This window comes from Pongo pygmaeus, chromosome 18 (genome assembly GCF_028885625.2).
Source record: "Pongo pygmaeus isolate AG05252 chromosome 18, NHGRI_mPonPyg2-v2.0_pri, whole genome shotgun sequence".
Classification (NCBI taxonomy): Eukaryota; Metazoa; Chordata; class Mammalia; order Primates; family Hominidae; genus Pongo; species Pongo pygmaeus.
This window is the reverse complement of record NC_072391.2, coordinates 20977825-21002032: the sequence shown is the minus strand read 5'-3', so window position 1 is coordinate 21002032 and position 24208 is coordinate 20977825. Positions and strand designations below refer to the sequence as shown.

The window sequence follows — 24208 nt, the reverse complement described above, 5'->3', positions numbered from 1 at the left end:
GATTATGGGTGTGAGCCACTGTGGCCAGGCTTCCATATTTATTTTTAAGGGCTCACTGGACCTCTGGCCTCTGCCTAGATTATCTGCATACATGGGTAAAGAGTGGTTAAGTGAACAGAGAATAATAACAGAAATGACAACACAGTTTATGATAATCATGCTGGTGATAGCTAATGTTTTGTTGAGTTCTGTACTGTGGAGTGTTCTCAGTGCTTTTATCTGCATTAATTATCCCATTTACTCCTCACCACAAAGTTACTGGGTGGGTACTACTACTATCCCCATTTTACAGATGAGAAAATAGGCCAGAGCTTAAATAACTTGCCCAAGGTCACATGACTAGCAAGGGGCAGGGAGGGAGTATGAACCCAGATCAGGAGACGGGTGTCCATTGTAGCCTGGAGGGTCTGCACCTTTTGTGCTGATGGCAGAAGGTCATCTCCAGCAAAACCTCATGGAAAGCGACCCCATTTCTGCTCTTCATGCTGCCTTTAGATGGGCAACTAATGAATGCTGAGGTCAACAGCCTGGAGCTGCTTGAAAGTTTCCAGTTGTGAACAGACACAATGGTTCAAACCTGTAATCCCAGCACTTTGGAAGGCGGAGGCAGGAGGATCGTCTGAGGCCAGTTCGAGACCAGCCTGGACAACATAGCAAGAGCCCCTCTCTACAAAAAATTAAAAACTTGGCCGGGCGCAGTGGCTCATGCCTGTAATCCCAGCACTTTGGAAGTCCGAGGCAGGTGGATCACGAGGTCAGGATATCCAGAACATCCTGGCTAACATGGTGAAAACCCATCTCTATTAAAAATACAAAAAATTGGCCAGGCGTGGTGGCACACACCTGTAGTCCCAGCTACTCGGGAGGCTGAGGCAGGAGAGTCGCTTGAACCTGGGAGGCGGAGGGTGCAGTGAGCCAAGATCGCGCCACTGCACTCCAGCCTGGGTGACAGAGCAAGACCCTGCCTCAAAAAAAAAAAAAAGAAAGTTACCAGTTGTCAGATTTCCAGGGCTGTAGAGTCATCCAGCAGCTTCTGCAATGCAGCTGCCATGGGACCCTCCAGTTGTATGTGTGTATGTGTGTGTATGTGTGTGTGTGCATGTATGTGGTGGGGGGATAATATGGGCACCCCTCACACTTACTTTCTAGGAAAATCCACGAAGAGTGTCACAGCCAAGATGATGATGAAGTCGAAGATCATCAGCTTGTACATTTCCTGCCCAACTTGGGTCTCCCAGCACTGAAACCAAAGAGAGTGAGGGAAACTGAAAGACCCTAGCTGAGGCAGAGAAAACCAGGCTCCCAAGACACCTTCTAGTTCCCTTTCCAACTCCAGATCCTGTGGCTCCAGTGAGGGCATCAGCTGATGCAAACTCTGAGCCTCAGCACAGACGTTGGTTTCCAAGCCCTCAGAAGTGCCTGGGGTTAGACTCCATGGGGCCAGACTCTGTCCCATCATTAGAACTAGAAAGCGAAGTAAATGCAGTTCAAACCCATGGCTTTAACCGCTGTTCTCTTGACCATGACACTATATTCCAGAAAGACCCACCCAGCCGAACGCCCCCGCCCCGCAACTCACCGGGTAGAGTTTCTGGTTGTAGCCACAGAGGTCACATGTGTCATCATCACAGGATGTGATCTTGGAGCCCAGCGTGAACACCAGGACACATATGGTGGCCAGCCGCATAAAGACACACCTTCGGGGAGAGAAGGAGAGAGGATGGGAAGATGAGGCCCTCAGGGCAGCTGGTCCCTTGGAACTGGGGCTAGGGAATGTAGAAGCTGCCTTTCTATTTTGTTTTTTTTTTTTTTTTTTTTGAGATGGAGTGTTTGCTCTGTCGCCCAGGCTGGAGAGCAGTGGTGTGATCTCAGCTCTCCTGCCTCAGCCTCCCAAGTAGCTGGGATTACAGGTGTCTGCCACCATACCCAGCTAATTTTTTTTCTATTTTTAGTAGAGCTGAGGTTTCACCATATTGCCCAGGTGGTCTCGAACTCCTGGCCCCAAGCAATCCACCTGTCTCGGGCTCCCAAAGTGCTAGGATTACAGGTGTGAGCCACCGTGCCCGGCCCAAAGCTGCCTTTCTTAAAACCCCAGCCAGGCATAGTGGCTCACGCCTATAATCCCAGCACCTTGGGAGGTAGAGACAGGAGGATCACGTGAGCCCCTGAGTTTGAGACCAACCTGGGCAGTCAAGTAAGACCACCACCCCCTGGCCGTCTCTACAAAAAAATAAAAATAAAAATGAGCAAGGTATGGTGGTGACCCAGCTACACAGGAGGCTGAGTCAAGAGGATTGCTTGAGCCCAGGAGATCAAGGCTGCAGTGAGCCGAGATTGAGCCACTGTACTCTAGCCTCAGAGACAGAGTGAGAAAAAACAAACAAACAAAAAAACCAATGTTGGGCATGGTGGCTCATGCCTGTAATCCCAGCACTTTGGGGAGGCCGAGGCAGAGGGATCACCTGAGGTCAGGAATTCAAGACTGGCCTAGTCAACATGGTGAAACCGTCTCTACCAAAAATATAAAAATTAGCTGGGCATGGTGGCACATGGCTGTAGTCCCAGCTACTTCAGAGGCTGTGGCAGGAGAATCACTTGAATCTGGGGCGCGGAGGTTGCAGTGAGCCGAGATCACACCACTACACTCCAGCCTGGGCGACAGAGCAAGACTCCATCTCAAAAAAAAAAAAAGCAGGCGGGGCACGGTGGCTCACACCTGTAATCCCAGCACTTTGGGAGGCAGAGGCAGGCAGATCACCTGAGGTCAGGAGTTCGAAACCAGCCTGACGAACATGGAGAAACCCCGTCTCCACTACAAATACAAAATTAGCTGGGCATGGTGGCACACATCCCTGCAATCTCAGCTACTCAGGAGTCTGAGGTGGGAGAATCGCTTGAACCTGGGAGGCGAAGGTTGCGGTGAGATGAGATCACGCCATTGCACTCCAGCCTGGACAACAAGAGCGAAACCCCATCTCAGAAATAAATAAATAATAAATAAGCAAATGCCTAAATGGGTACAGAATTTCTGTTGGGGCTGATGAAAAGGTTCTGGAGATGGATGGTGGTGTTGGTTGCACAACATTGGGTCTATACTTAATGCCACCAAATTGTATTCTGACGATGGTTAAAATGGCAACTTTTATAATACATATATGTTACTACAATTTTTTAAAAAGATCAGAAAGCTGGGACCTCCTAATTCCGTGATGACGTAGTGACACTACAGGACATGACACATTCCTGAAAAGAACCAATGGAATCTTTTCTGTGTCAGTGTCAAGGGATGTCTGGTATGCTGAAAAGTGAAAAAAAGTATGCTGCAGAGATATCACATAAATACGATCCTATTTTTGGAAGAAAAAACATGTGAGTGTTGGCACAAACATAAGGAACTGTGCAGACAAAAACACACTGGATTCAAGGGAGGTGGGCGGAGACGGTGAGTTTTTGTTCTCATTTTTTTTTAAGACAATTTTCCATTGTTTGGTTTGTAATACAAAAATAAATTAAATAGAAACATTTGGCTAACATGGTGAAAGCCCATCTCTACTAAAAAATACAAAAAATTAGCCAGCCGTGGTGCTGGGCACCTGTAGTCCCAGCTACTTGGGAGGCTGAGGCAGAAGAGTGGCGTGAACCCGGGAGGCAGAGCTTACAGTGAGCCAAGATCAAGCCACTGCATTCCAGCCTGGGCAACAAAGCGAGACTCCATCTCAAAAAAAAAGAAAAAAACAGAAAAAGAAGGAATAATTTAAAAAATAAGGGAGGCTGGGCATGGTGGCTCATAAGCCTGTAATCCCAACGCTTTGGGAGGCTGAGGTGGGAAGATTGCTTGACCCCAGGAGTTTGAGAACAGCCTGGGCAACGTGAGGAGATCCTGTCTCTACAAAAAATCAAAAAATTGGCTTGGCACGGTCGTGTGCACCTGTAGTCCCAGCTACTCGAGAGACTGAGGCAGGAGGGTCACTTGGGCCCAGGTGGTCAAGGCTGCAGTGACCTATGATCGTGCCACTGCACTCCAGCCTGGACAACACAGCAAGACCCAGTCCCAGAAAAAAAAAAATGGAAAGAAAAGAATGGGGGAAAGAGCGAACCCACGCCCTCTGCTCACTCTTCTCATTACTAACACCACCTTCTGTGTCTCTGCTGGGATACAACAGGAAGGACATGGCACCCCTGATGAGGTTTCCTTAACTAAAAACTGACACAGAATCTAACAAAAACTCTGAATCTACACAGTCATTTACAGCAACTATGGGCATAGAAAAACAAATTAAACACACCAGGAAGAAACAATGGACGAAATCCAGAATAGGAACTATTCTACAGGAAAATGATCCAGTTTCTTCCACAAATCAAAAGCCTAACAAAAGGGGAGGGGAAACTCTGACAAGAATAAAAGAGATTTAGGAGACATGACCACCAAACAGCATGTGGGCCTTGTTTGGATTCGGCTTTGAACAAATCAACTGTGGAAAACCATCTGCAACCCCAATGGGGAGACCGCCTCGATTTTATTAGGTGTGATGATGGTTATATATTTAAAGCTCCCATCACTTAGAGATATAATGAAGTTGGCTGGGCACGGTGACTCATGCCTGTAATCCCAGCACTTTGGGAGGTTAAGGTGGGTGGATCATCGGAGGTCAGGAGTTCAAGACCAGCCTGGCCAACATGGTGAAACCCCATCTCTACTAAAAATATATTTTAAAAAATTAGCCAGGCATGGTGGCCCATGCCTGTAGTCCCAGCTATTCAAGAGACTGAGGCAGGAGAATTGCTTGAACCCGGGAGGTGGAGGTTGCAGTGAGCCAAGATCACGCCACTGCACTCCAGCCTGAACAACAGAGCAAGACTCCATCTCAAAAAAAAAAAAGGTATAATGAAGTGTTTACAGATGAAATGGCATGTTGCCTGAGATTTGCTTAAAGTAATCCAGCAAATTAGGAGAGAATGGATGGAAATGAGATTAGCAAAATGTTGGGAATGACTGAAATGTAAGTGAAAGGTATATGGGGATCATTACACTATGCATTCTGTTTGAAAACTTTGAGACGGGGCATGGTGGCTCTTGCCTGTAATCCCAGGATTTGGGAGGTGGAGGTGGGAGGGTCACTTAAGCCCAGGAATTCAAGACCAGCCTGGGCAACATAACAAAACCCTGTCTCTACCAAAAAAAATTTTTTTAATTAGCTGGGCATGGTGGTGCATGTCTATAGTCCCAGCTACGTGGGAGGCTGAGGTGGGAGGATTGTTTGAGATCAGGGATTTGAGACTGCAGTGAATTATGATTGCACCACTGCACTCCAGCCTGGGTGACAGAGTAAGACCCCATCTCAAAAAAAAAAAAAAGGAAGAAAATTTTCAAAATAAAAAATGTTTTAAATAAGTTGCAAATGCAATCTAAGGCATTTGAGAAACAGAAAGAAAACTCTCAAGTCCTGCACAGTCCCACCTGGTCCTCTCCACTCATTTGTGTTAACTCCCTGGACTCTGCCTTATAGCTGTCATTTCTGACAACTTTAGAGCAACCCCTCCTCTTAGGGTCCCAGCCTATGCCCTGTGCTATTATATGGAGCAAAAATATAATACCAAGGAATAGACTCTCAAATCAAAGACATTTCACCATATATACAAATTCTGATTCATTCATGGGGGCTGTCTGAAGGTTGAGGAGGACTCTTGGCGCAGCAAGAAAATGCACCACAATTGATTAGCGATGTCTGCCATGGGCAAGAGAGTGGGTAGGTGGTGACTGGCTTGAACATGCCTGCCATCTTCATGTTAGGCATTACCTAAGGATTGTCAGACGGATCTCAAAGCCTGGAGAATAATCCTCATAGCGGATGATCTTGGTAAAGATCATTGGGGTGATAAAATTGGCCAGTGTGATCACGATAGACGGTAGATACAATATCAAGAGGTTCTCTCCAAAAACCATCTTGTCGATTTCCTAGGAGGATAACAAAACTTATTAGTCAGGAGTATATAAGGAAGTTACACCACAAATAGAACGAAAAAGAACTCAACTATGTGTGTTGGGAAAACAAAACATATTTGTCATTGAGCATGGCCTGAAAATGCAAGACATCTCGTTCCTTTTTTTTTTAATGAGATGGAGTCTACCTCTGTCGCCCAGGCTTGAGTGCAGGGACATGATCTCGGCTCACTGCAACCTCCGTCTCCCTGGTTCAAGCAATTCTCCTGCCTCAGCCTCCCGAGTAGCTGGGACTACAGGTACCCGCCACCATGCCAGGCTAATTTTTGTATTTTTAGTAGAGACAGGGTTTCACCATGTTGGTCAGGCTGGTCTCAAACTCCTGACCTCAGGTGATCCACCCCACTTTGGCCTCCCAAAGTACTAGGATTACAGGCATGAGCCACCTCGCCCGGCCGCCATCTCCTTCTTCAGATGTTCAAAAAGAGGTATCTAGTACTGTGCTGGAAGAAAACCAGTCTCTACTGGATTTATTAAGGGGATGTATAAGAAGACCCATGTATTCTGTATAAACGGGCAATTTAAAGTATCTTCAACGGTGTAGAATTGATTGATTTGAAATTGAAAGAGCAATTCCCTGCTTTCACAGTAACAGACCACTTAGACAATATATAGCCATCCACAATAAAAAGTAAATTTCCTAGCCTCCCTTGTAGCTAGGTACTACCATGTGACTAAATTCTGGCCAAGGGGATATGAGTGGAAGTTTTTAGCGTAACCTCCAGGTTATGTCCTTTAAAGGAAGAAATGTGACCTCCTTAGCCCCTTCATCTCCTTCCCCTTGGCTAGAACGTGGCCATGGTGGTGAGCTATCTTTTACCATACAGAAGACGATACCCAGCCAGGCACGGTGGCTCATGCCTGTAATCCCAGCACTTTGGGAGGCTGAGACAGGTGGATCACTTGAGGTCAAAAGTTCGAGACCAGCCTGGCCAAACTGGCGAAACCCTGTCTTTACCAAAAATACAAAAATTAGCCAGGTGTGGTGGCGGGTGCCTGTAATCCCAGCTACTCGGGAGGCTGAGACAGGAGAATTACTTGAACCCAGGAGGTGGAGGTTGCGGTGAGCCAAGATTGCACCACTGTACACCAGCCTGGGTGACAGAGCGAGACTCTGTCTCAAAAAAAAAAGAAAGAAAAAAGAAAGAAGAAAAGAAAACCATATCCTAGGGAGGGCAGAGCCACAAGATGAACGGAACCTGGACCCCTGCTGATTGATTTCATAAAACAGAGCCACTGGACAAACTTGGATTTTTAAAACCACTGCTATTTTAAGTAAACCAAGGCCTTAGTTCATAAATAACAGTCAGGGATAAAACCCTAATCCAGCCTAGTTTTGAATATTGCAAATTCCAGGAGCAGTAAGGATCTCAAACACTACACTTTAGATGCTTTTAAAAAATTCTCTAAGGCCAGGTGCGGTGACTCACACCTGCAATCCCAGCACTTTGGGAGGCCAAGGTGGGTGGATCTCTTGAGGTCAAGAGTTTGAGACCAGCCTGGCCAACATGGTGAAACCCTGTCTCTGCTAAAAATACAAAAATTAGCTGGGTGTGGTGGTGCATCCCTGTAATGCCAGCTACTAGGGAGGCTGAGGCACGAGAATCGCTTGAACCTGGGAGGTGGAGGTTACAGTGAGCTGAGATCACACCACCACACTTCAGCCTGAGCGACAGAGTGAGACTCTGTCTCAACAACAAAAACAAAAAAGTTCCCCTAAAAATGAAAACTGGGCAGGGCACAGTGGCTCACACCTGTAATCCCAGCACTTTGGGAGGCGGAGGCGAGCAGATCACCTGAGGTCAGAAGTTCAAGACCAGCCTGACCAACATGGAGAAACCCCGTCTCTACTAAAAACACAAAATTAGCCGGGCGTGGTGGCACATGCCTGTAATCCCAGCTACTCTGGAGGCTGAGGCAGGAGAATCATTTGAACCTGGGAGGCAGAGGCTGCAGTGAGCCAAGACAATGCCATTGCACACCAGCCTGGGCAACAAGAGCGAAACTCTGTCTCAAAAAAAAGTGGAAACTGATCACCTCTGATTTTCAGGCCTTGATCATATCAGCCAAACTTGTATCTCCATAAGTAAAACAGAAATGACGATGGTATCTACCTCACAGATTTTCAGTGCACTAGGCATAATGTCCAGCCAGAGTACAAGTTAACTTACCTTTTTCATGTGCTCTTGCGAGAAGACAGTTGCTACGTATATTGCATAAAAGCACGCCCCTAAAACAGCCAGAACAATACAGTTCAAAAACAGTCTCAAAGAGTAAATGCGTATTGTTTCTTCTGAGGTCCTTTCTGCTATTTTCTGCCGTATTCTTTCTTCCTCCAGATCTGCCTGAAGATAAAAGAAAATTCACTTGTGAGCAGTGGGATGAAGGGATACTCAGGGATAGAAACTGATTAATCATTCTCTCCCTATCCATCTTTAAGAGTTCTAGCCAGGCATGGTGGCTCACTCCTGTAACCCTAGCACCGTGGGAGGCCAAGGTAGGAGGATCACTTGAGCCCAGGAGTTCAAGACCAACCCTAGCAACATAGTGAGACCCCATCTCTACAAGAAAACCCAGAAGAATTAGCTGGGTGTGGTGATGAGTGCCTGTAGTCCCTGCTACTCAGGAGGCTGATGTGGAAGATTGCTTAAGCCCGGGAGTTCGAGTCTGCAGTTATGTATGATCACGTCACTGTACTCCAGCCTGGGTGACAGAGTGAAATGCGATCTCAGAAAGAAAAAAAAAAAAAAAAAGACATCTTTTAAATATTCATCTCCCCCAAGAAACCATCCTAGACTTAGCCCAACTACTTTTTTTTTTTTTTTTTTTGAGACGGAGTCTCGCTCTATTGCCAGACTGGAGTGCAGTGGTCCAATCTCGGCTCACTGCAACCTCTGACTCCCTGGTTCAAGTCATTCTTCTGCCTCAGCCTCCCGAATAGCTAGGATTACAGGCATGCACCACCACGCCAGCTAATTTTTGTAATTTTAGTAGAGACGGGGTTTCACCATATTGGCCAGGATGGTCTCAATCTCCTGATCCTGACCTGCCTTGGCCTCCCAAAGTGCTGGATTACAGGCATGAGCCACCATGCCTGGCCTAGCCCAACTATTTTTTATATCTACTAAAGACCTAAGTAAAGGCAGAACCTCCTATTTAAGACTGCAATTGGGCTTTGCAATAAATGTGAAAACAGAACTATAAACTATTCATGATATTACTTAAATATAGTATGTGTCATTTCTTCAAACACAATACAGGTAAGGTGTTGTTATTTTTTCTTTTACACAATGTAGTAGTCTCTGCTTTTATTAGGAGAATTTAATCAGTTCGTATTTAGTGTAAGAAAGAATAGATTTGATTTGATTCCTTCCATTTTATTATGCTTTTGATTTATTTGTTCCCTCCTCCTTTTCTTTGATGGGTTTATTAACGTGCTATTCTTTACTCCTTTCTCTCCTTATTCATTTGGAAACTGTCATGTACTTTTTTTTTTTTTTTTTTTTTTGAGATGGAGTCTCGCTCTGTCACCCAGGCTGGAATGCAGTGGTGCAATCTTGGCTCACTGCAACCTCTGCCTCCCGGTTCAAGTGATTCTCTTGCCTCAGACTCCCAAGTAGCTGGGACTACAGGCATGTGCCACCATGCCCAGCTAATTTTTTGTATTTTTAGTAGAGATGGTTGGAAACTCTCTTGTACTTTTTTTTTCTTTTTTGAGACAGAGTCTCACTCTGTCACCCAGGCTGGAATGCAGTGGCACAATCTCGGCTCACTGCAACCTCTGCCTCCCGGTTCAAGTGATTCTCTTGCCTCAGACTCCCAAGTAGCTAGGACTACAGGCGCCACCATGCCTGGCTAATTTTTTGTATTTTTAGTAGAGATAGGGTTTCACCATGTTAGCCAGGATGGTCTCGATTTCCTGACCTTGTGATCTGCCTGCCTCAGCCTCCCAAAGTGCTGGGATTACAGGCATAAGCCACCACGCCCGGTCTGTACTTTTTCATATACTCTCCATCCCACACTATTGTCATAACATTCCCTCCTTACTCCCATTTCTCGTGGTATAAGTAGTGTTTATGACAGGTCCTCCTCAGGTGGAAAAATAACAGTGTAAAGTAGCAGGGCATGGGGAAAGACATCACCTTCTTCCAGCCACTGCGACCCCACCCTACTTCCCAGTACCAGTTCACCAGTGCTCCTGTTCAGGTCTAGGGTAATCAACCCCAGTAACGTGTTTGCTGTGAGAAGTTCTTGAAAGCTACAGAGGGGTAACTTGCTAAGCACCAGGGACAACCTGTCCCCCACCCTGATCCTCTGCAAGCTGAAAACTCAGGATCCAAAGGCAGGACCTTGCTGGTGAGGACCCCACCAGGGGCAAACCCAGGAGCACTCACTCGGAGCTCGTACCGCAAGCTGCTGTGCTTCAGATCCGCCATGCCACGGTTAGTGATGCAGAAGTCCCAGCCAGCAAATATCTTGTTGCAGTAACTCTGAAAGTGCTCCTCACTCCGAATCAGGTTGATTTTGAATCCTTCCACCGACCTGACCCCAAAACACAATCATCCTTCTTATAGAAACAGCAGCAAAAGAGAGTCCCCTGAATTGGCTCTGTCTGAAACTTAAAAAGTTAGACATAGCTGCATTTTCAGCCCATTGTGACATGGTCAAGTTTGGGGCCATTCTAAATATATGTGGCAGCTAACAAGGTATCTCATTGTTGATCCTTTCCTTTTACCTATCTAATCGCTTCAATCACAGCTAGAATAAAATCCAAATTTTCTTCCCCAACTTTTATTTTAGATTCAGGAATACATGTGCAGGTTTGTAACCTTGGTAATATTGCACGATGCTGAGATTTGGGATAGAAACGATCCCATCATCCAGGTACTGAGCACAGTATCCAATAGTTCTTCAATCCTTGCTCCCTCTCTCCCTCTCCCTCTCCACTCTAGGAGTCCTCAGTGTCTTTTGTTGCCATCTTTATGTCCATGAGTACCCAATGTTTAGCTCCCACTAATAAGTGAGAACATGAGGTATTTGGTTTTCTGTTCCTGCATTAATTTGCTTTGGATAATGGCCTCTAGCTGCAACCATGTTGCTGCAAAGGACATGATTTCATTCTTTTTTATGGCTGTGTAGTATTCCATGGTGTATGTGTACCACATTTTCTTTATCCAGTCCTCCGTTGATGGGCACCTAGGTTGATTCCATTTCTTTGCTATTGTGAACAGCACTGTGATGAATATACGAGTGCATATGTCTTTTTGGTAGAACGATTCATTTTCTTTTAAAATCCAGACTCCTTAATACAGCCTAGATATCCTATACGATCCAGCTCTGCCGTCGTCTCTCCTCCCATGTAACTATACTTGCTTTCTCTTCTTTCTATAAATACACAAATTCCTGTTCCTGCCTCTGGGACTCTACACTTGGGAATTCCCACTACCATCTCCAGAGATGGTGCTCCTCTGACCCTCCCTATGGCTGGTCTCCTTCCCATCCTTCAGGTTTTGGCTCAAACAATCCCTTTATAATCCCTCACCTCCCCCATCTAAGGCTATAACCCCCACTTCAAGTCAGTCCCTTTTATTTATCTATTTATTTACTTATTTATTTATTTTTGAGACGGAGTCTCATTCTGTTGCCCAGGCTGGAGTGCAGTGGCGTGGTCTTGGCTCACTGCAACCTCCGCCTCCCGGGTTCAAGTGATTCTCCTGCCTGAGCCTTCCGAGCAGCTGGGATTACAGGCATCTGCCACCATGCCCAGCTAATTTTCTGTATTTTTAGTAGAGACGGGATTTCACCAGGTTGGCCAGGCTGGTCTCGACCTCCTGACCCCATGATCCGTCCACCTCAGCCTCCCAAAGCGCTGAGATTACAGGCATGAGCCACCGCGCCCAGCCCAATCCCTTTTATTTAATTCATGGGAATGACACTAACCTGCAATTATCTTATTCATCTGTTTACTGCTTGTAACTCCTTACTCTAACTAAATTTTAAATTCCTTGAGAGCAGGTACCCTGGCTATCTTGCCACCTTTATATCCATAATGTATGGACTATATACTTTGGTTAACATGCAACTGATGGATGAAGCAATGAATAAATGACTTAAATTAACTATTTAGTGAGCACCTGTTTAGGTCAGATACAATTCTGTTGCATATTTTTATTCATTCAAATGCTTTCATGGAAAAAAATCCACCTGGCACTTGGTATAAAACACCAGATGCCATGCACAGTCCTCTGTAGATGAAACAGGTTATTTTTAGGATTTGCCAGTGAGGCATGAAAACAACAGAAATGGAAGGAATTGTTATGATCAGTCCTTCTGCCAAAGGATTACAGCAAAGAATTTATGTCAGAACCACATGGAGTGCTTTCCCCAAATCCAGGTTCCCAAATGGTTTCTTACCTGAGATTTTCAATTCAATAGGTCTCACGTGGGTTCCAGAAATATGCCATGTTATAAAGCTCACGGTGACCCATCCCAGTTGCAAGCCTCTGATTCAGAACAGACCTACATTTTATTTTATTTTTTACTTTTTGAGATGGGGTCTCACTCTGTCACCCAGGGTGGAGTGCAGCGGTGTGATCATGGCTCACTGCAGCCTCAACCTCTCCAAGTTCAGGTGATCCTCCCACCTCAGCATCCTGCATAGCTCAAACTACAAGCACACGCTACCACACCTAGCTAATTATTTGTATTTTTGTAGAAATAGGGTTTTGCCATGTTGCCCAGAGTTGGTCTTGAACTCCTGGGCTCAAGTGATCCAACCACCTGGTACTCCCAAAGTGCTAGGATTACAGGTGTGAGCCACCATGCCTGACCCAGAACTACATTTTACAGATGAGAAAACTAAGATCCAGAGGAAGGAAAATTATTTCCCTATATCCAGAGAGTTAGGTGGCAGAACTGGTGCTACTTTGATGATAATGATGATGATGATGATAATTTTAACTTAATAAATGTCTATAAGGTACTAGGCACAGTGCTAAGGTTTCATTCACCTGCCTAGTTTATGTTCATCCTCCCAGCAACCCTTCCAGGATGCACATTTCACAGACGAAGAAAATGAGGCTCAAAGAGGTGAACTGACATTCCAGTCATGGTCTCTGGCCTACAAAGTCCATACTCTTTGTCACTCTGTGGCACATCCACTTTCTGGGCCACAGCAGGCCTTTATCCCATTACATCACACCCAGCCCTCCCTCCATGGCCTTCCCCAGAAAGCAATCAAGGCCTTGGGCTTGAACAAGATTCATAGGTAGATTCGCTGTGCAACTAACAAACCTTATTCATTTGGCCGGGTGCGGTGGCTCACGCCTGTAATCCTAGCACTTTGGGAGGCTGAGGTGGGTAGATCACAAGGTCAGGAGTTCGAGACCAGCCTGGACAATGTGGTGAAACCCCATCTCTACTAAAAATACAAAAATTAAGCCAGTCGTGGTGGCGTGCATCTGTAATCTCAGCTACTTGGGAGGCTGAGGCAGAAGAATTGCTTGAACCCAGAAGGCAGAGGTTGCAGTGAACCGAGATCACACCACTGCACTCCAGCCTAGGTGACAGACCAAGACTCCCTCTTGAAAACAAAAACAAAAACAAAAAACCTTATTCATTCTTCAGGGCCTCTTCCAAGGCTTTGGAAGACTCTAGCAATGTGTTCCTATGGTCTTATCTGGGGTTTTTTTTTATCATTTACAAAACATATTTTCATACTCTTTGTCTTAAAGATGACGCTTCCAAATTGTCCAGCCTGTAGGTCTATAAAACTTGGATCTCCCCTGGCACAATCACGGAACCCCAATCCACCAATATTTCTTTACCAAGCATCTCTTTGCCCCTCAAAAGCAGCCTGAGGCTGCTTCTCATTTGTACATAGTACATTTGGGTGGGGGATGGACGCTCACTAGTTAACGCTCATCTCATAGATTCTGACTCAGGATACAAGTTCCCAGTTGGGCATTTGGGTTTTCTTTGCAGTGGTGAATCCTGGTCCTTATGGAGGGCCAAATCAATCTGCAGCACCCTGGTCTCTTCTGCACCTGTGATAAGGAGCTTCACAGCTCCATGGCTTACAGGATGCATGCTCTCACAGGGACAATCAAGTGGGCAAGAAAGAGGCCCATCCATGATACTGTCTGCCAAGCAACCCCCCTGGGGCAGAGATGGCAAGCTATCCATCAAAAATTTGTGGTTCACTTTCTATAGTACAGTGTCACTGCTGGGTAACAGCCGCCCAGCCAGGAACAATGTTTCCAGGCCTCCCTTGCAGTTGGCTATAGTCATGTGACTGAGCTGTAGCCAATGGGACGTGAGTGATGTACACCACTTCCAGGTCTGGCCTATAAATACCATCCACATGGTTCTCCTCCATGAGTTTTCCTTTCCCATCCCTTGGCAGGACCTTCAAAGCCACATGCTGAAGATGGCTGAACTTTGGTCAACCTTAGTCCTAGAATACTATAAGATGAATTCTACCACACTAACCTGTGCCCCTACCCAGAACTGTCACGTAAAAGAGAAATACAGGTTTTGTTTTTGTTTTGCTTGTTTGTTTGTTTTTGAGACAGAGTCTGGCTCTGTCGCCCAGGCTGGAGTGCAGTGGCACGATCTTGGCTCACTGCAACCTCCGCCTCCCAGGTTCAAGTGATTCTCCTGTCTCCGCCTCCCAAGTAGCTGGGACTACAGGTGTGTGCCACCACGCCCAGCTAATAAAAAAGAAATAAAATTTCTATTGTGTTTGGGTCATTGTACCTTTTGTACCTGTTGTTTGTTAAGGGAATTAATACTCTTCTCTTTTCCTGGGAATTGCTCTCTCTCCCTAAACCACTTGTCTCCCACAGGAAAAGCCATGTTGTCATAGGACCCTAGCCCCTGGCCACAGCTGAAGGAGCACAGTGCTGAGCACTTGAACCACCAGGGGCTCATCGCAGACACACTGCTCCCCATGGCCACGGTGGAAGGGTCAGGGCTGGGAACCTGAATGAAGCAGACACAACAAGTTTCTTCTAAGGATTTCTGCACCTGTGACCCAGGAGGTCAAGGCTGATGCAAACTATAAGATGCCCTATTTCCCACCACTTAAGAAAGCCACCACTACACCAAAGAATTGAAGACGAGGGATTCTTGCTTTTGATGTTGTTCCTGAGCCGTGGCTCCCCCTTTGTCCTTCCTGTAATTTGAGTTTCCTCCCTTCCTTGGATCTGTGAGCCACTCAATAACCCTCAGAGCTAGGTTTCTGCTAGTTACAACCCAGTAGAGATCTAGTTAACATACACACCGAAGCAAAGGAAGGGGTATGTGTGCAGTGGGGTGGGATTGCCAGATGTGTTCAGTAATGATTGAGTGGAGAACCCCAGGCCAGGCTCACACCTGTAATCCCAGAACTTTGGGAGGCCAGGGTGGGCGGATCACCTGAGGTCAGGAGTTCCAGACCAGCCTGGCCAAACTCTCCTAAAAATACAAAAATTAGCTAGGCGTGGTGGCACATTCCTGTAGTCCTAGCTACCCAGGAGGCTGAGGCACAAGAATCACTTGAACCTGTGGGGCAGAGGTTGCAGTGTGCCGAGATCCCACCACTGCACTCCAGTCCGGGTGACAGAGAAAGACTCTGTCTCGGGGGAAAAAAAAAAGAACCTCAGTCTGCTAGTCGGCTACTCCATCCCAAATCTTGACTTCTATTTCTCCCAGGTCTCTTCAGCTGCCAATGTACTCACAAGCCCTTCCCCACAAAACCCACCATTGGACTCCACTCATCTTTAGGCAATGGCTCCCAGAGCTCCCTTATCTCCAATAGCCTCCAGCCATCAAGGATAATTCAGAGAGAATGCAAGGACAGACTTTACCTTTTCACTATCCAAAGAAGGCTCAGGGCCAGGTAGGTGACTGTGCTTAACAAATACGCCAGGGGCAGGTCATAGGTGAAGTTCTGAAATTTTACCCCATCAATGGTGTAATGTCCGTAAAAGAGGCTAGTTTCCTCCAGGAAACCCTGAAACAAAGCCAAGAGCATGAGGTCAGACTGGTCAGCTCACTGCAAGGAACCAGAAGAGTAGTCCCTACCTCAAGGAACACAAGTTCCAGTGTCCCCTTTCCTCTCTGTATCCCCAGAGACTGGAACAGCCCCAGAGGCACAGGGAGTACTCAGTGTTTGGTAAATAAAGCACTGATAAAACCGTGGCATTAAAAATGCACAGGTGGGCCGGGCAAGGTGGCTCACACCTGTAATCCCAGCCCTTTGGGAGGCTGAGGCGGGCAGATCACGTGAGATCAGGAGTTCAAGACCAGCCTGGCCAATGTGGCGAAACCCCCATCTCCACTAAAAATACAAAAAAATTAGCCAGGCCTGGTGTTGCGTGCCTGTAACCCCAGCTACTCGGGAGGCTGAGGCAGGAGAATCACTTGAACCCGGGAGGCGGAGGTTGCAGTGAGCTGAGATCACACCACTGCATTCCAGCCTGGGCAACAGAGTGAGGCTCCATCTCAAAAAAAAAAAAAAAAATGCACAGATGGCCGGGCATGGTGGCTCACACCTGTAATCCCAGCACCTTAGAAGGCCGAGGCAGGAGGATTACTTGAGCCCAGGAGTTTGAGACAAGCCTGGGCAACATAGAGAGATCCCTATCTCTACAAATTTTTTTTAAAAAAATTAGCTAGGCATAGAGGTGCATGGCTATGGTCCCAGCTGCTTGGGAGGCTGGAGTAAGCCATGACTGTGCTACTGCACCCTAGACTGGGTGCAGACCCTGTCTCTGAAAGAAAAAAAGCACATATAACAAGCCAAAACTGAAATTAAGAATAAAATTCCATGTGCCATAGCATCAAAAAGAATAAAACATTAGGACTAAATTTAACTAAAGAAGTGCAAATGTCGTGCCGGGCATGGTGGCTCACACCTGTAATCCCAGCACTTTGGGAGGCCAAGGCGGGCAGATCACAAGGTCAGGAGATCAAAACCATCCTGGCTAACACGGTGAAACCCCGTCTCTACTAAAAATACAAAAAATTAGCCAGGCGTGGTGGCAGGCGCCTGTAGTCCCAGCTACTCAGGAGGCTGAGGCAGGAGAATGGTGTGAACCCGGGAGGCGGATCTTGCAGTGAGCCGAGATCGCGCCACTGCACTCCAGCCTGGGCGACAGAGCAAGACTCTGTCTCAAAATAAATAAATAAATAAAATAAAATAAAATAACTAAAAATTAAAAAAAAAAAAAGTGCAAATCTCGGCCGGGCAAAGTGGCTCATGCCTGTAATCCCAGAACCTTGGGAGGCCGAAGCGGGTGGATCATGAGGTCAGGAGTTCGAGATCAGCCTGGCCAACACAGTGAAACCCTATCTCCACTAAAAATATAAAAATTAGCCGGGCATGGTGGCATGTGCCTGTAGTCCCAGCTACTTGGGAGGCTAAGGCAGGAGAATCACTTGAACCCGAGAGGTAGAGGTTGTGGTGAGCCGAGATCACGCCGCTGTATTCCAGCCTGGGCAACAGAGCCAGACTCTGTCTCAAAAAAATAATAATAATAATTAAAGAAGCTCTAAAGAAACTGAAAACATCCCATGCTTATGGATCAGAAGATCTATGGCCAAATTCCTCAAATTGATTTACAGATACATCATCCTTGTTAGAATCCTAGCTGGCTTCCTTATAGAAAAACTGACAAGCTGATCCTAAAATTCATATGGAATCGCAACGCACCCAGAAGAGCCAAAACAACTTTGAAGAAGAAGAACAGTAAGGCCTGGTGGCTCAGAACACTCTCTGACTTCTTCTCCTTCTTTTTTTTTTAAATAAAAAAGTAGAGATATGGTCTCGCCATGTTGCCCTGGCTGGTCTCCAACTCCTGGGCTCAAACGATCCTCCAGCCTCAGCCTCTCAAAGTGCCAGGATTACAGGTTTTGAGCCACTGTGCCCGACTGACTGACTTCTTATGGTGGGAATGATTGAACACCTCAAATACCTCCTTGGATGGCAGAAAAACTCCAGGAGAGTGAAGAAGAGAACAGATATAGCAGAAACACTGTAGGTAGATAATACATAGAGGTTCCCTACAGCACTGTTTATAAAGGAAGGAAATGAGAGGAAATCTGAATGTCCATACAGGGATTGGGCTAGAACACTAAAAATCCATATTATGAAATATCAAGCAAGACCATGTAAGTGCACAGAGAAAGGTCAGCAGTCAAGTAGGCTGTAAACCATGGAGTTAAATGTTCAGTGACCTCTGGGGAGGGATATTTTCATTTTTTACTCTATAAATTCTGTATTTTTCATGACAACTGTGCATTCTTGTGTGTGTGTGTGTGTGTGTCTTCTTAAAACAAATTTATTGAAGCTGAGCATATTTATATTATACAATTGTGCATATCTGTATTTTAAAATTATACAAGACAACCGTGCATTCTTATATTATCTGGGTAATTAAGTCATGTGTTAACTGGAAACGAAAAAGTAGAAGCAGAAGACTCCATTCTCCTTTCAACTCTCCCAAAGGCCACAAAAACGTGTCCAACCAGAAGAAACCTGTTTATACTGCCAAGGGCTGATATCAGGGCTATCACCAACCTTTCCCTAAAAATAATGTAACAATTACAGGGGAAAGGTCAGCTGGGCCTGGAAAATATTTTCTGATTTGATAATGAGCTTGGTTCAATTGTTTTCAAGAAAAACAAGCCCCTGTTTGATCTCTCTGGCCCTCTTTCACTTGTGCCTATTTACATTTAGATTATTAACAATAACATTAAATGAAAATTCAGTTTCCCAGCCACACTAGACACATTTCAAGTGCTCAAGAGTTAGTGGTTCTGGGCCGGGCACAGTGGCTCACACCTGTAATCCCAGCACTTTTGGAGGCTGAGGCAAGCAGATCACTTGAGGTCACGGGTTCGAGACCGGCCTGGCCAACATGATGAAACCCTGTCTCTACTAAAAACAAAATTTAGCCAGGCATCATCGCACACACCTGTAATCCCAGCAACTCGGGAGGCTGAGGTACAAGAATTGCTTGAAACCAGGAGGCAGAGGTTGCAGTGAGCCAAGATTGCACCACTGCAATCCAGGCTGGGTGACAGAGCAAGACTCTGTCTTAAAAAAAAAAAAAAAAAGGTCAGGCACGGTGGCTCACACCTGTAATCCCAGCACTTTGGGAGGCCGAGGTGGGTGGATCACCTGAGGTCAGGAGTTCGAGACCAGCCTGGCCAACATGGTGAAACCCCGTCTCTACTAAAAATATAAAAATTAGCTGGGTGTGGTGGTGTGCACCTGCAACCCCAGCTACTTGGGAGGCTGAGGCAGGAGAATCGCTTGAACCCAGGGGGCAGAGGTTGCAGTGGGCCAAGATCACGCCAATGCACTCCAGCCTGGGCGACAGAGCAAGACTCTGTCTCAAAAAACAAACAAAAAAGAGTTAGTGGTTCCACTGTTATACAGCACAGGTCCACATTCTCCAGATCATTGCAGAAAGTTCTCTTTCAGACAGGCTGTTATCATGCTTACTTTATTGAACATCTATAATCAAGTGCAGCTAACTCTCCTATAAAATTTTTCCTATCAGGAAGAAGGTTACAGTGTGCGAAGAAACTTTTTTTTCTCACAAACAGAAACTTTTCTTGTGGGATGCAGTCTAAAGAAATAGGGTTAAGAGCGGCTCTGGGATTTGATCCTAACTTTGCTTTCTTTTTTTTTTTTGAGACGGAGTCTCACTCTGTCGCCCAGGCTGGAGTGCAGTGGTGCGATCTCGGCTCACTGCAAGCTCCACCTCCCGGGTTCACGCCATTCTCCTGCCTCAGCCTCCCAAGTAGCTGGGACTACAGGTGCCCGCCACCATACCCGGCTAATTTTTTTCTATTTTTAGTAGAGACAGGGTTTCACCATGTTAGCCAGGATGCTCTTGATCTCCTGACCTCGTGATCCGCCCGCCTCGGCCTCCCAAAGTGCTGGGATTACAGGCGTGAGCCACTGTGCCCAGCCATCTATTTTTTTTTAACTTTTTTTGCACAGTAGACATTTGAACACCCACCCAACAATTCCTCTGGGTTGTTTTTAGGAAAATGTGAGAGCAGAGATATAAAAGCATTTTTTCAAAATCAGGCGGGGCATAGTGGCTCACACCTGTAATCCCAGCACTTTGGGAAGCCGAGACAGGTGGATTGCTTGAGCTCAGGAGCTCGAGACCAGCCTAGGCAACATGGCAAAACTCTGTCTCTACGAAACACACAGACACACACACACACACACACACAAATTAGCTGGGCATGGGGGTATGCACCTGTAGTCCTAGCTACTTTGGAGGCTTGAGGTGGGAGGATGGCTTGAGCCTAGGAAGCAGAGGTTGCAATGAGCCAAGATCGTGCCACTGCACTCTCTGAGCAACAGAGCCAGATCTTGTCTCAAAAAGAAAAAAAAAAAAAGGGTGGGGGGCTTTTTCAAAATCAAATGCAGCAGACAAATTCAAGGCTTTCTAACAATTTATTCAGAAAAGTAGAAGCTCAATGGTATGGCATTTGTTTATTTTTTTTTTGTTTTTTGTTTTGTTTTGTTTTGTTTTGAGACGAACTCTCCCTCTCATTGCCCAGGCTGGAGTGCAGTTGCGCGATCTCAGCTCACTGCAGCTTCGGCCTCCAGGTTCAAGAAATTCTCCTGCCTCAGCCTCCTGAGTAGTTGGGATTACAGGCACCCGCCACCATGCCTGGATAATTTTTGCATTTTTAGTAGAGATGGGGTTTCACCATGTTGGCCAGGCTGGTCTTGAACTCCTGACCTCAGGTGATCTGCCCCCCTTGGCCTCTCTGAAGTACTAGGGTTACAGGCATGAGCCACTGCACCCGGCCAGTATGGTATTTTGATACCAGTAATTTTCAGAAAGTATTTCTGAAAAAATAAAAATACTTATTTGTATTTCTTAAACACCTAGAGCAGTGGTTCTCAACTGGGGGTAATTTTGTCCACTGGGGAACATTTGGCAATCTCTGGAAACATTTTTGGTTGTCAGAGTTGGAAGAGGGCAGTGCTGCTGGCATCTAGTGGGTGGAGACCAGGGATATAGCTCAGCGTGCTACTGTGCACCAGATAGCCCTACACAACACAGAGTTATCTAATCCACTGGGCACGGTGGCTCATGCCTGTTACCCCAGTACTTAAAATCTCATTGCTTTTTTTTTGAGACGGAGTCTTACTCTGTTGCCCAGGCTGGACTGCAGTGGTGCAATCTCGGCTCACTGCAAGCTCCAGCTCCCGGGTTCACACCATTCTCCTCCCTCAGCCTCCCGAGCAGCTGGGACTACAGGCGCCCACCACCACGCCTGGCTAATTTTTTGTATTTTTAGTAGAGATGGGGTTTCATCATGTTAGGCAGGATGGTCTCGATCTCCTGACCTTGTGACCCACCTGCCTCAGCCTCCGAAAGTGCTGGGATTACAGGCGTGAGCCACCACACCGAGCCAAAATCTCATTGCTTTTAGCCAAGTGTAGTGCACGCCTGTAGTCCTAGCTACTTGGGAAAATCGTTTAAGCCCAGGAGTTTGAGATTACAGTGAGCTACGATTACACCACTACACTCTAACCTGGGCAACAGAGCGTGATCCTATCTCTAAAAAAAAAAGAAAAAAGAATATCAATAGTGCCAAGTTTGAGAAACCCTGGTCTAAAGGCCAAAGATGGCATCTTTCATAGCTGCAATCTTATTTGCTGAAAAAAGTGAAATAAAAAAATGAAAAACCACAAAATCTGTTTTTCAAGATGGGGTCTTGCTCTGTTGCCCAGGCTGAAGTGCAGTGGTTCAGTCTTGGCTCACTGCAGCCTCAACCTTCTGGGCTCATGTGATTCCTCTACCTCAGCCTCCAGAGTAACTGGGACTACAGGTGCATGCCACCACGCCCAGCTAATTATGTTTATTTTGTATAGAGATATGTTACCCAGGCTGGTTTCAAACTCCTGGCCTCAAGCAATCCTCCTGCCTCGGCCTCTCAAAGTGTTGGGGTTACAGGTGTGAGCCACTGCATCTGGCCAAAATCATTTTTTTAGAAGGCGATAATAAAAACCTTTTACAACTACCATAAAAGCAAAGAGATTAATTCCATTTTAGAGTTGGGGTGGTGGTGGGGGATGTTAACCTGGGATTGACTTATAAGGGATTTCAGAGAATCTTCATATGCCCATGTACATGATATGCAGGTATATGTGCATATCATCTCATCTAAAAGTGTGAAGTTGTGCATCGCACATGTCCCTGTGTGTAATTTCTGGAAAGAAGAGCTACGTCTTTCATCCACCCAGTCTGGGACTCCAAAATGTTGGGGTTTATCAGTGTCATAGAAATTGTAAACATTCTATCTGGGTTCATTTTCACTGAAGCTTCTTTCTGTGGGGCACCTCGGTATTTTGTTGCAGATCAATACAAAGATTGAAGAACTAGAGGCCAGTACGGTGGCTCACGCCTATAATCCCAGTACTTTGGGAGGCCAAGGAGGGTGGACCACCTGAGGTCAGGAGTTCCAGACCAGCCTGGCCAACATGATGAAACCCCGTCTCTACTAAAAATACAAAAATTAGCTGGGCGTGGTGGCACACATGTGTAATTCCAGCTACTCGAGAGGCTGAGGCAGGAGAATCACTTGAAACCGGGAAGTGGAGATTGCAGTGAGCCAAGATTGTACCACTACACTCCAGCCTGGCAACAGAGCGAGACTCCATCTCAAAAAAATAATAATAATAAATAAAAAGAAAGGACTAGAAAAAGGCCAATGGCCGAAAGTGATAAAGCATATTTCCTGACATTCTAGCAGGCGATGGTGAACATTGTTCTTTCTGATGAGGTAACTGCAAATCCTATTTCATTTACTGGTACATATGTCAACCAACACTGGTGTTTGGCTCTCACTGCAGAAATTTGGGAAACTGATCTTTAAATCAAACAATTTTTAGTAGATTGAGGAGCTAAACGAAGGATTATATTAAATACTTACAGTGCCAGAAAGCAAGTCTATGATATAACTGTAAAAGTAAATGAGTCCAGAACTGCTTACTGGATAGACTGTACATTGTATATCTGTAAGAAACAAAAACCAGAATGTCAGTGCAAACAGTTTTACAGTCTCTATAACCTGCCTGTTTTTTTGTTTGTTTGTTCGTTTGTTTTGAGAAGGAGTCTCACTCTGTCGCCCAGGCTGGAGTGCAATGACATGATCTTGGCTCACTGAAGCCTCCGCCTCCTGGGTTCAAGCAATTCTGCCTCAACCTCCCAAGTAGCTGGGATCATAGGCATTCACCACCACACCTGGCTCATTTTTGTATTTTTAGTAGAGACGGGGTTTCGCCATGTTGGCCAGGCTGGTCTTGAACTCCTGACCTCAGGTGATCCGCCCACCTCAGCCTCCCAAAGTGCTGGGATTACAGGCGTGAGCCCCCGCACCCAGCCACAGCCTGCCTGTTTTTCACTATTTGTGTGTATAAGCATGTACAGTCATGCATGGCTTAACGAGGAGGATACAGTCTGATAAATATGTCCCTAGGCAATTTCGTCATGCGAACATCACGGAGTGGACTTACGCAAACCTAGATGGGATGGCCTACTACACACCTAGGCTGTATGGTATGGCCTATTGCTGCTAGGTTACAAACGCGGACAGCACATTACTGCACTGAATACTGTAGGTAACTGCAACATAATGTTAAGTATTTGTGTATCTAAACATATCTAAACAAAGAAAAAGTACAGTAAAAATCCAGTATTATAATCTTAGGGGACCACCATTGCATATGTGGTCCATTGTTAACTGAAACATTGACATGGGGTACATGACTGTATATGTATATTACATTTAGAAATGTCATATATATTTGCGTATTTGCACATAGATATGTTTGTGTGTTTGTGATTTGCCATTTTCAGTCCAAACCCCAATATGTCCAATACAGTAACATTTCTTTCTCCTTCTACTTCTAGTGTTTCCTTCACTATTCTCCCCACACATCTGGGGATATGTCTTTTTTTATATTTTTTTTATGTAAGTCCGCATATAGAGCTTGTTTTTTGCTTGCGACTATCAATGCTACAGATAGAGGCTGCTCCATCAGCTTGGGCTCCAGAGTGAAGCTCACCAGCCCACAGTGGCCATGGACTGTGAGTGAGAAGTGAACCTTTGTGGTTATTTCTCACTCACAGTCTCATACTGTTATGCTGTCATGCTTGCATGCTGTTATTCCATAGCAGC

General features: G+C 45.8%; 1 protein-coding gene across 6 annotated transcripts in view; it reads right to left on the bottom strand.

The window, feature by feature from the left end:
• TMC7 (transmembrane channel like 7) overlaps positions 1–24208 on the bottom strand; it is a 78732-nt gene that overhangs the window by 17316 nt on the left and 37208 nt on the right. For all 6 annotated transcript variants that reach the window (XM_054453672.2, XM_054453674.2, XM_054453671.1 and 3 more), the window contains 7 exons: positions 22961–23043; positions 15850–15995; positions 10396–10543; positions 8173–8346; positions 5799–5956; positions 1580–1697; positions 1143–1240 (listed from right to left, as the gene is read on the bottom strand). In XM_054453672.2, coding sequence (XP_054309647.1) covers positions 1143–1240; positions 1580–1697; positions 5799–5956; positions 8173–8346; positions 10396–10543; positions 15850–15995; positions 22961–23043 — 925 coding nt within the window. The remainder of the gene's footprint in view (positions 1–1142; positions 1241–1579; positions 1698–5798; positions 5957–8172; positions 8347–10395; positions 10544–15849; positions 15996–22960; positions 23044–24208) is intronic.